Source organism: Rhinatrema bivittatum, chromosome 8, assembly GCF_901001135.1.
Source record: "Rhinatrema bivittatum chromosome 8, aRhiBiv1.1, whole genome shotgun sequence".
Taxonomy (NCBI): domain Eukaryota; kingdom Metazoa; phylum Chordata; class Amphibia; order Gymnophiona; family Rhinatrematidae; genus Rhinatrema; species Rhinatrema bivittatum.
The window spans coordinates 167,140,411-167,155,923 of NC_042622.1; the positions used below are offsets into that span (position 1 = coordinate 167,140,411).

The 15,513-nt window shown below is 58.5% G+C and overlaps 1 protein-coding gene across 7 annotated transcripts in view; it reads right to left on the reverse strand.

Annotated features, from left to right (window-relative positions):
* The window catches only part of GIT1 (GIT ArfGAP 1), a 103,533-nt gene that overhangs the window by 19,223 nt on the left and 68,797 nt on the right, over positions 1 to 15,513 (reverse strand). For all 7 annotated transcript variants that reach the window (XM_029611189.1, XM_029611184.1, XM_029611190.1 and 4 more), the window contains 4 exons: positions 10,059 to 10,156; positions 2,110 to 2,221; positions 1,606 to 1,739; positions 55 to 207 (listed from right to left, as the gene is read on the reverse strand). In XM_029611189.1, the coding sequence (XP_029467049.1) occupies positions 55 to 207; positions 1,606 to 1,739; positions 2,110 to 2,221; positions 10,059 to 10,156 (497 nt within the window). The remainder of the gene's footprint in view (positions 1 to 54; positions 208 to 1,605; positions 1,740 to 2,109; positions 2,222 to 10,058; positions 10,157 to 15,513) is intronic.

Consider the following 15,513-nt stretch of genomic DNA (forward strand, 5'->3'; position numbering starts at 1 on the left):
GTGAGTGTGAGTGCTGCAGCAGTGTGTGAGGGTGCAGGAGCGAGTGTGACCCACCTCCCGTTGCAGCCTCCGCAGTTCTTCACTCAGGGTGTTGTTAACTTTCATAAGTTGCTGCACTTTGGCATCAGATGTGGCCAGAGCCTTCTTCACTTCCAGGTATTCCTGCAGGGTGATGGGGCCATCGGACAGGTCCGAGGAATCCATGCTCTGCACAGCAGAATTGAGAAGACAAGCCATGAGCACTATTACCCCCTTCTCCCTCAGAAGCTTCATTTCCTGTCTGCCTGCTCCCGCAGAGAAGCAGAGACAGACTTCTTTGTTGTGCTGCAAACAAATCACAGGGGGTGGATTTAAAGCTAGGAATGTGCTGTGCTTCTTTCTCATGTGGAGATCTGGTGTCACTAGAAGACCCCCCCCCCCCCCCCCCCAAAAACTGCATCACAGATCCGCAGGCTGCAGCAGAACCCAGCCCAATTCTGAAATCAGAAGATTCGCCTTCTGGGAGACCCCACCCCAGCTGCTGAATCAAGAACCCCGTCCCTGCCTCATCACCCTCAGGATCTCCGCCTTCGCTCCGGCATTAGGAACAAAACATGACAGCAGGGCAGAGAGGGGATTTCCACTACCAGCCCTCCTGGAACAAAAGAAGACCTTGAAGGGTGGTTTTATACAGTGAGCTGCAGTCGGGCCCTGCCAACTCCCACAGGGGTGGCTGCACTCCTGCACAGAGACCATATAAGGGAGGCTATCCAGCAGCGTCTGCACGGGCTGCATGGACAGGGCAGCCTCGTCAGCATACATGAGAAGATATTTCTGAATCCAGCCACGTCCCCAGAAAAAAAAAAAAAGAATACATCTGGATAACCTCCAGACTAGGCCTGTGCACGGACAGTACAGCACTGGCACATCTGACCGCCTCCCCCACAGCACGCAGAGTTAATTTTTAGGGAGCGAGATGAAAACAGCTGGCAGGCTCATTCCTGGGCGGTGACTGCATCCCATAGTGACGTGGCAGGGCCTCAGATTAACCACAACATAGAGTCTGAGCCAGAACGAACATAAACTATCCACAGCCACACCCATGCGTGTACAGCACATGGCCCATGCCTGCACAGGAAGCGAGGAGCAGGCCCGGTACAAGGCCACAGGCTAGAAAAAGAATGGCAATCCAGGCTGGAAAGGATGATTACAAAATGACATCTGATAAATTCCCTCAGGAACAGGAAATTAATTTTTTTAGGTTTATGAAATGTCTCCAGAGCTCTGGACACAACTGAAGCCTCTGAATTTAAAAAACAAAAACAAAAAAAACCCCAAAACCTTTCCAGCCATATGCAGTCTGGCAATTACCCCAATTCAATGCCGAGGATTTACTGCCTCTTTGACTTGGCAGGAGGCCCTCTGTCACTTGCCCTGGCATGCAGTTAAATCCCCAGAAACAGCAGTTTGCATCTCCACTTCAGCTCCCCCCTACCCCATACGATGCATTGCCCAGAGGAAGCAAGGGTGGGCAGAGAAGGAGTGCGCCGTCCCCACCCCCCCCCCCGAGAGAAAGTGAGCAAGCACAAGCTGAGGCAGCACAGACCGGGAAAGGCCCTTGCTCACCCGGGCCCTGTTGTTCCTTGCAGAGTTGGAGTTCCTCAGGGGCTCCTGATCTGTGTCCTCATCTGAAGCTACGCTGTCGTAATCGTGCTGGTCATCAACGTCACTACGGTTTCGCAGGGAGTAGTCAAGGTTATCTGGGGGGGGGGTAGGGAAGAGAGAGACAGACTAATGGCCAGAACCTGGAAACTCCCCATCACAGTAACCCTCCTCTGCTCCCACAGGCATCCAGCTTGCTAAAAGCTCTAAACTAGCCAGATCAAAGCCCAGGGAACAGGAGAAACGTACTGGAGGAGGCCGAAGACTTGACAATATCCATCAAAACTAGCATAAGTCAAAGGGGAAATGAGAAGGGAATGCACCTACCCATGACAGATTTAGGAGCGGCTGAGCTGGTCTGTCTGCAGCTGACACAGGAACGCATGGGCCCACGGCAGAAAGCAGCTCAGCTCATCATCCCAACCCCCTTTGTCCCCTGTTCCCGGAGAAACATTAAAGCAGTAGCACCTGTGGGGCTGATCAGACTCTTCCCCTGCTGCCGTCTCTTGGCCTCACTCAGGATGTCAATGATCAGCGTGGCAAACTCTCGAGCGTTGAACCTGGCAAGCTTCTGCCGGCCCTACCAGAGAGAGGAAGGAGAGAAGGATCAGAAACCCCTCTTCCATGTATCCCAAGGCCACATGCCAGCCCCTCCCCTGCTGCCTCTCAGGTCTGCCTCTGAAGATGGCATATGCTTCCCTTCCTTGCCCATTCACCCCAGCTCCTCCCTCAAGCTGCGTGCGGTTTCCAGTCATTGGGTCTTCCGAACATTTGTAACAATGTCTGAGGTCTGAGCTGGTGACAGAGGTTTGCAGCGAGCAGAGTACGGAGGGGTGGTAAGAATGAATTGACAACAGAAGTCACTGCCAAAACAGCGCCAGAGCCTACAGGAGCTTAGATTTGGTCTTCAGAGGGCAGAAGCATCAGTGTCAGGCAGCCTGGTCGGAAAAGATCCCTGATCTATAACATCAGCATGAGCACAATGAAAGATTTCCATCTCGGGCTCTGCAAACCCTAACATTATTCCATGACAAACCCAGCAAAACTCCTGGGGGACAGATGTCCATGGCCAATTTATGTAGAGGAGGGAAACACTATAAACTGAGAGAACTTATTTATCTAAAGCTGGGAAGCTCCTAGTATTCCAGTTCCTTGCCTGCTCCCAGCTGCCTATGGAGCTCCCCCACCAATTCCTAGCTGGTTCCCTGCCTGCTGAGATGCCCCGGCTTCTCCTAGCCGGTTCCCTGCCTGCTGAGATGCCCCGCCTGCTCCTAGCTGGTTCCCTGCCTGCGGAGATGCCCCGCCTGCTCCTAGCTGGTTCCCTGCCTGCTGAGATGCCCCGCCTGCTCCTAGCCGGTTCCCTGCCTGCTGAGATGCCCCGCCTGCTCCTAGCTGGTTCCCTGCCTGCGGAGATGCCCCGCCTGCTCCTAGCTGGTTCCCTGCCTGCTGAGATGCCCCGCCTGCTCCTAGCTGGTTCCCTGCCTGCGGAGATGCCCCGCCTGCTCCTAGCTGGTTCCCTGCCTGCGGAGATGCCCCGCCTGCTCCTAGCAGGTTCCCTGCCTGCGGAGATGCCCCGCCTGCTCCTAGCAGGTTCCCTGCCTTCGGAGATGCCCCGCCTGCTCCTAGCTGGTTCCCTGCCTGCGGAGATGCCCCGCCTGCTCCTAGCTGGTTCCCTGCCTGCTGAGATGCCCCAGCTGCTCCTAGCTGGTTCCCTGCCTGCGGAGATGCCCCGCCTGCTCCTAGCAGGTTCCCTGCCTGCTGAGATGCCCCGGCTGCTCCTAGCAGGTTCCCTGCCTGCGGAGATGCCCCGCCTGCTCCTAGCAGGTTCCCTGCCTGCTGAGATGCCCCGCCTGCTCCTAGCAGGTTCCCTGCCTGCTGAGATGCCCCGCCTGCTCCTAGCTGGTTAGCTGGTTCCCTGCCTGTGGAGATGCCCCGCCTGCTCCTAGCCGGTTCCCTGCCTGCGGAGATGCCCCGGCTGCTCCTAGCTGGTTAGCTGGTTCCCTGCCTGCTGAGATGCCCCGCCTGCTCCTAGCAGGTTCCCTGCCTGCTGAGATGCCCCGCCTGCTCCTAGCTGGTTAGCTGGTTCCCTACCTGCTGAGATGCCCCGGCTGCTCCTAGCAGGTTCCCTACCTGCGGAGATGCCCCGGCTGCTCCTAGCTGGTTAGCTGGTTCCCTGCCTGCGGAGATGCCCTGGCTGCTCCTAGCAGGTTCCCTGCCTGCTGAGATGCCCCGCCTGCTCCTAGCTGGTTAGCTGGTTCCCTGCCTGCGGAGATGCCCTGGCTGCTCCTAGCAGGTTCCCTACCTGCGGAGATGCCCCGGCTGCTCCTAGCTGGTTAGCTGGTTCCCTGCCTGCGGAGATGCCCCGCCTGCTCCTAGCTGGTTAGCTGGTTCCCTGCCTGCGGAGATGCCCTGGCTGCTCCTAGCAGGTTCCCTACCTGCGGAGATGCCCCGCCTGCTCCTAGCTGGTTCCCTGCCTGCGGAGATGCCCCGCCTGCTCCTAGCTGGTTCCCTGCCTGCGGAGATGCCCCGCCTGCTCCTAGCTGGTTAGCTGGTTCCCTGCCTGCTGAGATGCCCCGCCTGCTCCTAGCTGGTTAGCTGGTTCCGTGCCTGTGGAGATGCCCTGGCTGCTCCTAGCAGGTTCCCTACCTGCGGAGATGCCCCGCCTGCTCCTAGCTGGTTCCCTGCCTGCGGAGATGCCCCGCCTGCTCCTAGCTGGTTCCCTGCCTGCGGAGATGCCCCGGCTGCTCCTAGCTGGTTAGCTGGTTCCCTGCCTGCGGAGATGCCCCGCCTGCTCCTAGCTGGTTAGCTGGTTCCCTGCCTGCGGAGATGCCCTGGCTGCTCCTAGCAGGTTCCCTGCCTGCTGAGATGCCCCGCCTGCTCCTAGCTGGTTAGCTGGTTCCCTGCCTGCGGAGATGCCCCGCCTGCTCCTAGCCGGTTCCCTGCCTGCGGAGATGCCCCGCCTGCTCCTAGCTGGTTCCCTGCCTGCGGAGATGCCCCGGCTGCTCCTAGCTGGTTAGCTGGTTCCCTACCTGCGGAGATGCCCCGGCTGCTCCTAGCTGGTTAGCTGGTTCCCTGCCTGCGGAGATGCCCCGCCTGCTCCTAGCTGGTTAGCTGGTTCCCTGCCTGCGGAGATGCCCTGGCTGCTCCTAGCAGGTTCCCTACCTGCGGAGATGCCCCGCCTGCTCCTAGCTGGTTCCCTGCCTGCGGAGATGCCCCGCCTGCTCCTAGCTGGTTCCCTGCCTGCGGAGATGCCCCGGCTGCTCCTAGCTGGTTAGCTGGTTCCCTACCTGCGGAGATGCCCCGGCTGCTCCTAGCTGGTTAGCTGGTTCCCTGCCTGCGGAGATGCCCCGCCTGCTCCTAGCTGGTTAGCTGGTTCCCTGCCTGCGGAGATGCCCTGGCTGCTCCTAGCAGGTTCCCTGCCTGCTGAGATGCCCCGCCTGCTCCTAGCTGGTTAGCTGGTTCCCTGCCTGCGGAGATGCCCCGCCTGACTTCCTAGCCGGTTTCCCTGCCTGCGGAGATGCCACGCCTGATCCTCAGCCGGTTCCCTGCCTGCTGAGATGCCCCGCCTGCTCCTAGCTGGTTAGCTGGTTCCCCTGCTCCTGCGAGATTGCCCCGCCCTGCTCCCTAGCCGTTTCCCTGCCTGCTGAGATGCCCCGCCTGCCTCCTAGCTGGTTAGATGGTTCCCTGCCTGCTGAGATGCCCCGGCTGCTCCTAGCACGGTTCCCTGCCTGCTGAGATGCCCCGCCTGCTCCTAGCTGGTTAGCTGGTTCCCTGCCTGCTGAGATGCCCCGGCTGCTCCTAGCTGGTTCCCTGCCTGCTGAGATGCCCCGCCTGCTCCTAGCTGGTTCCCTGCCTGCTGAGATGCCCCGGCTGCTCCTAGCTGGTTCCCTGCCTGCTGAGATGCCCCGGCTGCTCCTAGCTGGTTCCCTGCCTGCTGAGATGCCCCGGCTGCTCCTAGCTGGTTAGCTGGTTCCCTGCCTGCGGAGATGCCCTGGCTGCTCCTAGCAGGTTCCCTACCTGCGGAGATGCCCCGGCTGCTCCTAGCTGGTTCCCTGCCTGCGGAGATGCCCCGGCTGCTCCTAGCTGGTTAGCTGGTTCCCTGCCTGCGGAGATGCCCCGGCTGCTCCTAGCCGGTTCCCTGCCTGCTGAGATGCCCCGGCTGCTCCTAGCTGGTTAGCTGGTTCCCTGCCTGCGGAGATGCCCCGGCTGCTCCTAGCTGGTTAGGTGGTTCCCTGCCTGCGGAGATGCCCTGGCTGCTCCTAGCTGGTTCCCTGCCTGCTGAGATGCCCCGGCTGCTCCTAGCTGGTTAGCTGGTTCCCTGCCTGCGGAGATGCCCCGGCTGCTCCTAGCCGGTTCCCTGCCTGCTGAGATGCCCCGGCTGCTCCTAGCTGGTTAGCTGGTTCCCTGCCTGCGGAGATGCCCCGGCTGCTCCTAGCTGGTTAGCTGGTTCCCTGCCTGCGGAGATGCCCTGGCTGCTCCTAGCAGGTTCCCTACCTGCGGAGATGCCCCGGCTGCTCCTAGCTGGTTCCCTGCCTGCGGAGATGCCCCGGCTGCTCCTAGCTGGTTCCCTGCCTGCGGAGATGCCCCGGCTGCTCCTAGCTGGTTCCCTGCCTGCGGAGATGCCCCGGCTGCTCCTAGCTGGTTAGCTGGTTCCCTGCCTGCGGAGATGCCCCGGCTGCTCCTAGCTGGTTAGCTGGTTCCCTGCCTGCGGAGATGCCCTGGCTGCTCCTAGCTGGTTCCCTGCCTGCTGAGATGCCCCGGCTGCTCCTAGCTGGTTAGCTGGTTCCCTGCCTGCGGAGATGCCCCGGCTGCTCCTAGCCGGTTCCCTGCCTGCTGAGATGCCCCGGCTGCTCCTAGCTGGTTAGCTGGTTCCCTGCCTGCGGAGATGCCCCGCCTGCTCCTAGCCGGTTCCCTGCCTGCGGAGATGCCCCGGCTGCTCCTAGCCGGTTCCCTGCCTGCTGAGATGCCCTGGCTGCTCCTAGCTGGTTCCCTGCCTGCTGAGATGCCCTGGCTGCTCCTAGCTGGTTAGCTGGTTCCCTGCCTGCGGAGATGCCCCGCCTGCTCCTAGCCGGTTCCCTGCCTGCGGAGATGCTCCAGCTGCTCCTAGCTGGTTAGCAGGTTCCCTGCCTGCGGAGATGCCCCGCCTGCTCCTAGCTGGTTAGCTGGTTCCCTGCCTGCGGAGATGCCCCGGCTGCTCCTAGCTGGTTAGCTGGTTCCCTGCCTGCGGAGATGCCCCGGCTGCTCCTAGCTGGTTAGCTGGTTCCCTGCCTGCGGAGATGCTCCAGCTGCTCCTAGCAGGTTAGCTGGTTCCCTGCCTGCGGAGATGCCCCGCCTGCTCCTAGCAGGTTAGCTGGTTCCCTGCCTGCGGAGATGCCCCGCCTGCTCCTAGCTGGTTAGCTGGTTCCCTGCCTGCGGAGATGCCCCGCCTGCTCCTAGCTGGTTAGCAGGTTCCCTGCCTGCGGAGATGCCCCGGCTGCTCCTAGCTGGTTCCCTGCCTGCGGAGATGCCCCGGCTGCTCCTAGCTGGTTCCCTGCCTGCGGAGATGCCCCGCCTGCTCCTAGCAGGTTAGCTGGTTCCCTGCCTGCGGAGATGCCCCGCCTGCTCCTAGCTGGTTAGCAGGTTCCCTGCCTGCGGAGATGCCCCGGCTGCTCCTAGCTGGTTAGCAGGTTCCCTGCCTGCGGAGATGCCCCGCCTGCTCCTAGCTGGTTAGCTGGTTCCCTGCCTGCGGAGATGCCCTGGCTGCTCCTAGCTGGTTAGCTGGTTCCCTGCCTGCGGAGATGCTCCAGCTGCTCCTAGCAGGTTAGCTGGTTCCCTGCCTGCTGAGATGCCCCGCCTGCTCCTAGCTGGTTCCCTGCCTGCGGAGATGCCCCGCCTGCTCCTAGCAGGTTAGCTGGTTCCCTGCCTGCGGAGATGCCCCGGCTGCTCCTAGCAGGTTAGCTGGTTCCCTGCCTGCGGAGATGCCCCGCCTACTCCTAGCTGGTTAGCTGGTTCCCTGCCTGCGGAGATGCCCCGGCTGCTCCTAGCTGGTTAGCTGGTTCCCTGCCTGCTGAGATGCCCCAGCTGCTCCTAGCTGGTTCCCTGCCTGCGGAGATGCCCCGGCTGCTCCTAGCTGGTTCCCTGCCTGCGGAGATGCCCCGGCTGCTCCTAGCTGGTTCCCTGCCTGCTGAGATGCCCCGGCTGCTCCTAGCTGGTTAGCTGGTTCCCTGCCTGCTGAGATGCCCCGGCTGCTCCTAGCTGGTTCCCTGCCTGCTGAGATGCCCCGGCTGCTCCTAGCTGGTTAGCTGGTTCCCTGCCTGCTGAGATGCCCCGGCTGCTCCTAGCTGGTTAGCTGGTTCCCTGCCTGCTGAGATGCCCCGGCTGCTCCTAGCTGGTTAGCTGGTTCCCTGCCTGCTGAGATGCCCCAGCTGCTCCTAGCTGGTTCCCTGCCTGCTGAGATGCCCCGGCTGCTCCTAGCTGGTTAGCTGGTTCCCTGCCTGCTGAGATGCCCTAGCTGCTCCTAGCTGGTTCCCTGCCTGCGGAGATGCCCCGGCTGCTCCTAGCTGGTTAGCTGGCTCACTGCCTGCTGAGATGCCCTAGCTGCTCCTAGCTGGTTCCCTGCCTGCGGAGATGCCCCGGCTGCTCCTAGCTGGTTAGCTGGCTCACTGCCTGCTGAGATGCCCCGCCTGCTCCTAGCTGGTTCCCTCCCTGCGGAGATGCCCCGGCTGCTCCTAGCTGGTTAGCTGGTTCCCTGCCTGCGGAGATGCCCCGGCTGCTCCTAGCTGGTTAGCTGGTTCCCTGCCTGTGGAGATGCCCCGGCTGCTCCTAGCTGGTTAGCTGGTTCCCTGCCTGCTGAGATGCCCCGGCTGCTCCTAGCTGGTTCCCTGCCTGCTGAGATGCCCCGGCTGCTCCTAGCTGGTTCCCTGCCTGCTGAGATGCCCCGGCTGCTCCTAGCTGGTTCCCTGCCTGCTGAGATGCCCCGGCTGCTCCTAGCTGGTTCCCTGCCTGCTGAGATGCCCCGGCTGCTCCTAGCTGGTTAGCTGGTTCCCTGCCTGCGGAGATGCCCCGGCTGCTCCTAGCTGGTTCCCTGCCTGCTGAGATGCCCCGGCTGCTCCTAGCTGGTTAGCTGGTTCCCTGCCTGCGGAGATGCCCCGGCTGCTCCTAGCTGGTTAGCTGGTTCCCTGCCTGCTGAGATGCCCCGGCTGCTCCTAGCTGGTTAGCTGGCTCCCTGCCTGCGGAGATGCCCCGGCTGCTCCTAGCTGGTTCCCTGCCTGCTGAGATGCCCCGGCTGCTCCTAGCTGGTTAGCTGGTTCTCTGCCTGCGGAGATGCCCCGGCTGCTCCTAGCTGGTTCCCTGCCTGCGGAGATGCCCCGGCTGCTCCTAGCTGGTTAGCTGGTTCCCTGCCTGCTGAGATGCCCTGGCTGCTCCTAGCTGGTTAGCTGGTTCCCTGCCTGCTGAGATGCCCCGGCTGCTCCTAGCTGGTTCCCTGCCTGCTGAGATGCCCTGGCTGCTCCTAGCTGGTTAGCTGGTTCCCTGCCTGCTGAGATGCCCCGCCTGCTCCTAGCTGGTTAGCTGGTTCCCTGCCTGCGGAGATGCCCTGGCTGCTCCTAGCTGGTTAGCTGGTTCCCTGCCTGCTGAGATGCCCCGGCTGCTCCTAGCTGGTTCCCTGCCTGCGGAGATGCCCCGGCTGCTCCTAGCTGGTTCCCTGCCTGCGGAGATGCCCCGGCTGCTCCTAGCTGGTTAGCTGGTTCCCTGCCTGCGGAGATGCCCCGGCTGCTCCTAGCTGGTTAGCTGGTTCCCTGCCTGCGGAGATGCCCCCGGCTGCTCCTAGCTGGTTAGCTGGTTCCCTGCCTGCGGAGATGCCCCGGCTGCTCCTAGCTGGTTAGCTGGTTCCCTGCCTGCGGAGATGCCCCGGCTGCTCCTAGCTGGTTAGCTGGTTCCCTGCCTGCGGAGATGCCCCGGCTGCTCCTAGCTGGTTAGCTGGTTCCCTGCCTGCGGAGATGCCCCGGCTGCTCCTAGCTGGTTAGCTGGTTCCCTGCCTGCGGAGATGCCCCGGCTGCTCCTAGCTGGTTAGCTGGTTCCCTGCCTGCGGAGATGCCCCGGCTGCTCCTAGCTGGTTAGCTGGTTCCCTGCCTGCGGAGATGCCCCGGCTGCTCCTAGCTGGTTAGCTGGTTCCCTGCCTGCGGAGATGCCCCGGCTGCTCCTAGCTGGTTAGCTGGTTCCCTGCCTGCGGAGATGCCCCGGCTGCTCCTAGCTGGTTAGCTGGTTCCCTGCCTGCTGAGATGCCCCGGCTGCTCCTAGCAGGTTAGCTGGTTCCCTGCCTGCGGAGATGCCCCGGCTGCTCCTAGCTGGTTAGCTGGTTCCCTGCCTGCTGCCACCTGCCTATATAGATATCCCCTGCCTGCTCCTAGCAGGTTCTCTCTATACCTGCCTAGTCTCACCTGGTTGCGCGTTGCTGAGTACTCTGGGTTCACTGGCAGGAAGGGGACTGCACTGCGCTCAGTCACTAGTGTGCTGTGGTTCTGCGTCGTCAGCCAGACTGGAAGAGAAACAAATAAGCACATGTAAAACTTCACTCGCTCTGGTCCGCCAGGAAAGGTTCCCTCCCTCTAATCTGTCTAACTGCAAGCCACACCAGACCCTAAACCTGAAATCAGTCATTCAATAAAACAAATGCTCTGAAAGCAGATCTGCTACTCCTCCTCTAGGTTTTACAATTGTGACAGGGTAGACAGTGCTGGTTACTGGCCATCTCCTATGCCTTCCTCTCATCCACTAAAGAGAATAGCGGCAGTGACCTCCAGTCCTCACAATGTTAGCTGGGCCTCCCATCTCATCTCTTCTTTCATCCACTGGGCTGTCACCAAGGACATTTTTAAGGTCCATATTCAGAGGCATTTAGCCAGATAATTCACAGGTTATCCGGCTAAATGCAGACTTTTGAACATTTTGGGTACTTATCCAAAGGAAAATTGGTTCTTTCCTGCTAATTTTCGTTCCTGTAGTACCACGGATCAGTCCAGACAGCGGGTTGTGTCCCCTGTCCAGCAGATGGAACCAGAGAAAAAAATAACTGAAAGGTATACCATATATGGGCATAGCTCACCCTGCGCTCCTCAGTATAAACATTAACAAAGCAGAAAAAGAAATCGAATAAGGTCAAGCAAGTAACAATTCAACAGTAATAATATAACGCCAATTTGGAACAGTGTTATACATAGCTCTTAACAATTGTGAAAGTAACATCCAGTGCCTTATGAATCCTTTATTTAATACCTCTTTAGGATAAAAAAGGCATTTACCAGCGCTGTAAAAGGAAAAAGACTACGAGCGGACTGAAAAAGTAGACGGGGAGGGAGTCTGGACTGATCCGTGGTACTACAGGAACGAAAAATTAGCAGGTAAGAACCAATTTTCCTTTCCCTATACGTACCCGGATCAGTCCAGACAGCAGGATGTACCAAAGCTTCCCTAGTTAGGGTGGGACAGAGACCGTCCCGCTCGGAATACCTGTCTGCCAAAAAACCCAAGAATAGGTGCCTCAACGTCGAGACGATAATGCCGAGCAAACGTGTGTAAGGATTTCCAAGTGGCCGCTCTGCAAATTTCTTGCGGGGAAACCAGCTGGCTCTCCGCCCAAGAAGTAGCTTGCGAGCTCAACCAGCCGGCCCAGACAGAGATACACGGACGCAATAGCTTCCTTTAGCCAGCGAGCTATAGTAGCTTTAGAGACCTTCTGCCCCTTATGGAGGGCAGCTCCATAAAACAAAGAGATGATTGGAAACTCTGAAATCATTAGTGACCTGTAAGTAGTGCAAGAGAACTCGCTTAACATCCAAACCGCGTAAATCACCACTAGCCAAGCAAGCAATATCCTCCTGAGAAAAGGCAGGGAGCTCCACTGACTGATTGACATGAAAGGAGGAGACTACCTTTGGCAGGAAAGAGGGAACAGTCTTTAAAGAGACCACCGAATCAGAGAACCTCAAGAAGGGTTCTCTATAGGATAAAGCTTGCAGTTCAGATACCCTCCAGGCCGAACAAATAGCCACCAGGATCACTGTCTTAAGCGTGAGGTCTTTGAGCGTGGACCAACGTAGAGGTTGAAAAGGCGCCTCGCAGAGAACCCGAAGGACCAGGTTACGACTCCAAGACGGCATGTATGCCAGATGGGCAGATTCAGATGCTTAGCCCCCTTAAGAAAATGCACCACATCCGGATGGGATGCCACTGCGAAACAGTCTAATTTCCCCAAAAGAGAGCCAAGAGCTGAGACTTGAACACGCAAGGAGTTGAAAGACAAGCCTTTGGAGAGACCATTCTGGAGAAAGGAGAGAACTAGAGAGACTGAGGCCCTGTACGTCAAAATCCCAAGTTCCGCACACATGTTATCAAACACTCTCCAAACCCGAACATACGCCAGCGGCGTAGAGGTTTTACGAGCCCGCAACAGCGTGCAGATGACTTCCTCCTTATAGCCTCTCTTTCTTAGACGCCTCTGTTCAAAAGCCAGGCCACTAGACAAAAGCAATCCACCTGCTTGACAAATATGGGACCTTGTCGGAGGAGACTGTGGAGGTGACCAAGTCGAAGAGGGCCGTCTGACATGAGATTCACAAGGTCCACGAACCACGGTCTACGGGGCCACTCTGGCACGATGAGAATTACCGGCCCATTGTGAACTTCTATCCTTCAGAGTATCTTTCCCACCAGAGGCCATGGGGGAAATACATAGAGGAGGTCATTGCTGGGCCAGAGCATCCACGCCCTCCGAACTGTCTTCCCTTCTGCGACTGAAGAACCTGGGAGCTTTTGCGTTTCTCAAGGTGGCCATCAAGTCCAGATGGGGAATCCCCCACTTGTGTACAACTAGGTCCATCGCCTCTTCTGACAATTCCCACTCTCTGGGGTCGAGATACTGACGACTGAGGAAGTCGGCCTGAACATTCTCCTTCCTCGCAATGTATGAGGCCGCCAGGCGTTCCAAGTGACGCTCCACCCAAACAAACAGCTTGCTGGCCTCCAAGCCCACCAGGCGACTCCTGGTGCCCCCTTGGCGAATGATATAAGCCACCATCATTGCATTGTCTGAGAGGACTCTCACTGCCTTGTGGCGAAGCAAGGGAAGGAAGAACTTGAGAGCCAGACGGACCGCCCGGGCCTCCAGACGGTTGATGTGCCAATTGGACTGGACTGTAAACCACCGGCCCTGAGTCGATAGAGACTGACACACCGCCTCCCAGCCGGAGAGGCTGGCATCCGTCGTCACAATCATCCACTGGGGAGACTCCAGGGGCAGTCCCTTAGAGAGGTGGTCGAGAGAGAGCCACCACCGTATGCTGATGACAGTAGATTCGGGAAGTAGTAGAATTGCCCAAAAATCCTCCGAAACTGGCTTCCAACGGGCAAGCAAAGCTTTCTGCAAGGGTCGCATATGCGCAAACGGCAAGGAACCAAATCTATGGTGGAGGACATGGAGCCCAGTACTTGAAGGTAATCCCAGGCCATGGGCTGCGAGAGAGATACAAGAAGCTGTACCGATTCATGAGCTTGAGCGCCCTGGTTTTGGGTAGGAAGACCTTGGATTTGCGGGTGCCGAAGCAAGCTCCCAGAAATTCCAGAACTTGAGAGGGTTTGAGGTTGCTCTTGGAGTAGTTGACTATCCATCCGAGGGAGGTAAGCAGCAATACGACACGGCTCACTGCCGTCATACAGAGCTCCATCGACTTCGCCCGGATAAGCCAGTCGTCCAGGTAGGGATGGACTAGGACTCCTTCATGCCGAAGAAAAGCCGCTAGTACCACCATCACCTTGGTGAATGTGCGAGGAGCGGTGGCCAATCCGAACGGGAGAGCCTGAAACTGCAGGTGCCGGCCCAGAATTTCGAAGCAAAGGAACCTTTGGTGCTCCTTGCGAATAGGGATGTGCAGGGTAAGCCTCTGTGAAGTTGAGAGAAGCCAGAAACTTGCCAGAGTGAACCGCCGCTATGACCGCCCACAGGGTTTCCATTCGAAAATGGGGAACCTTGAGATTCCGATTGAGCCACTTGAGGTCTAGGATCGGTTGGAAAGAGCCGTCCTTCTTCGGCACAACGAAGTAAATGGAATACTGGCTGGATCCTTGTTTGTTTGGAGGAACAGGAACTTATGGCCCCTAGCTCCAGGAGTCTGTTGAGGGTTCGACACACCGCAGACTTTTCCAAGTGCCGCAAGGAGATATCAGGTGGTGGTCCGGAAGGCCTCGAGCAAATTCTAAAGCATAACCGTTTCTGATCACATCCAGGACCCATTGATCCATAGTAATTTTGGCCCATTCCCAACTTGGCGCCGGATCCTTGGGGGTTTCCATCTCGGAACAGCAGACGTCCCCGAAAAGAATGAGACCATGCCTGAGATCTGGAAGGGGTATTCCACTGAAAAGACTCACGCAGCTTGTTGTACCTGTGCTGACCTCTGAAACGAGAGCTCGAAGGAAAAAAGGATTTGGACAGTTTAGGGCAATCCTCAGGCAGCTTGTTGTCTCCCAAGGATTTAATAAGCTGTTCCAGGTCCTCCCCAAAAAGCAACTTACCCTTAAAGGGAAGAGAGCCCAACTGCAACTTAGAAGAGGAATCCGCCGCCCAGTTACGTAGCCAGAGGAGTTGCCTAGCAGAGACCGCGGAGACCATGGCTCTTGCCTGCACCCCAAAGAGATTATAAAGGGCATCAGCGCCATACGCAATTGCCCCTTTGAGCTGCTCTGCTTGTTCGGCCTCTGCAGCCGGGAGGTTCTGGGTGCTGAGTAATTGTTGAACCCACCTAAGGCTCACCCGCTGCATGAGACTGCTACACACCGTTGCGCGGACCCCTAAGGACAGCACCTCGAAGATTCGCTTGAGGTATAGCTCCAACTTGCGGTCTTGAAGATCTTTTAAAGCCGTTGACCTCACCACTGGGATGGTAGTGCGTTTGGTGACCGAAGCATCAACCTTGGGGACTTTAAGCATGTCGAGGGCCGGATCTGGCAGGGGGATACAACTTATCCATTGCCCTGCCCACCCGGAGGCCAGAATCGGGAGATTCCCATTCCCGGAGTAGGAGCTGCATAAGCATAGGATGAAACGGGAAGGCATGAGGCGGAGCCCATAAGCCAGCTAGGACCAGATCCACGGTGCGGGAAGTGGATGCACTGGCAGAAGTGGAGGCACTGGTGGTATCTTCCGGTGGGACTTCAATCCCTAGTTCATCCAAAACAAAGGGAATAAGCGGATCCAGCTCCTCGCGTTTAAATAACCGCAGAACCCGTAGGTCATCTACTTCTACGGGTGGATTCACAAGCAGCAGATCCGGATCTGAATCAGAATCTGGCAAAGGAGCAGGCTGCGGAGGGTGAAGAGTATCTAAGCCCCCGGGTACAGTGCGGACCCTAGTAGCCCCCTGCGGGTCCGGTGGGCCAGAGCCCTGGCCACTGACCAAATGAGGAATCTTAGCGGGGAGAGGGCCCGGAATGGGATCCTCCAAGCTGGTCAAAAAAGACTTGTGTAGAAGAAGCACGAACTCTGTGGAAAAGTCATGGTAAGGCTTGTCAGGTACCTATGGGGGAGGGGCTTAAGTCAGGCGGAGAGTGTAATAAATCGGGCTCCCCTCCCCCCTGAGACTCTGAAACTGCTTCGAGGTCCGGGCACAAAATGGCCACCGTTTCTGCAATTTTCAGAGGGAGGGCCGGCCCGAACGCACACTTAGTGACCCAACCCCGGGTCGTTGACTTAGAAGCAGTCCCGAAGGGTCCTTCCCCTCCTGGTAAGCAGACAGAGCAGAGCCCTTCACGGGAGAGCTGCGAAGCAGGCTCCCCGCAGGCGAGGCAGAGAGGTGACCTCGGCATCGGGCGGCAAGAAATCAGCTGAGCTGAAAAAAAAAT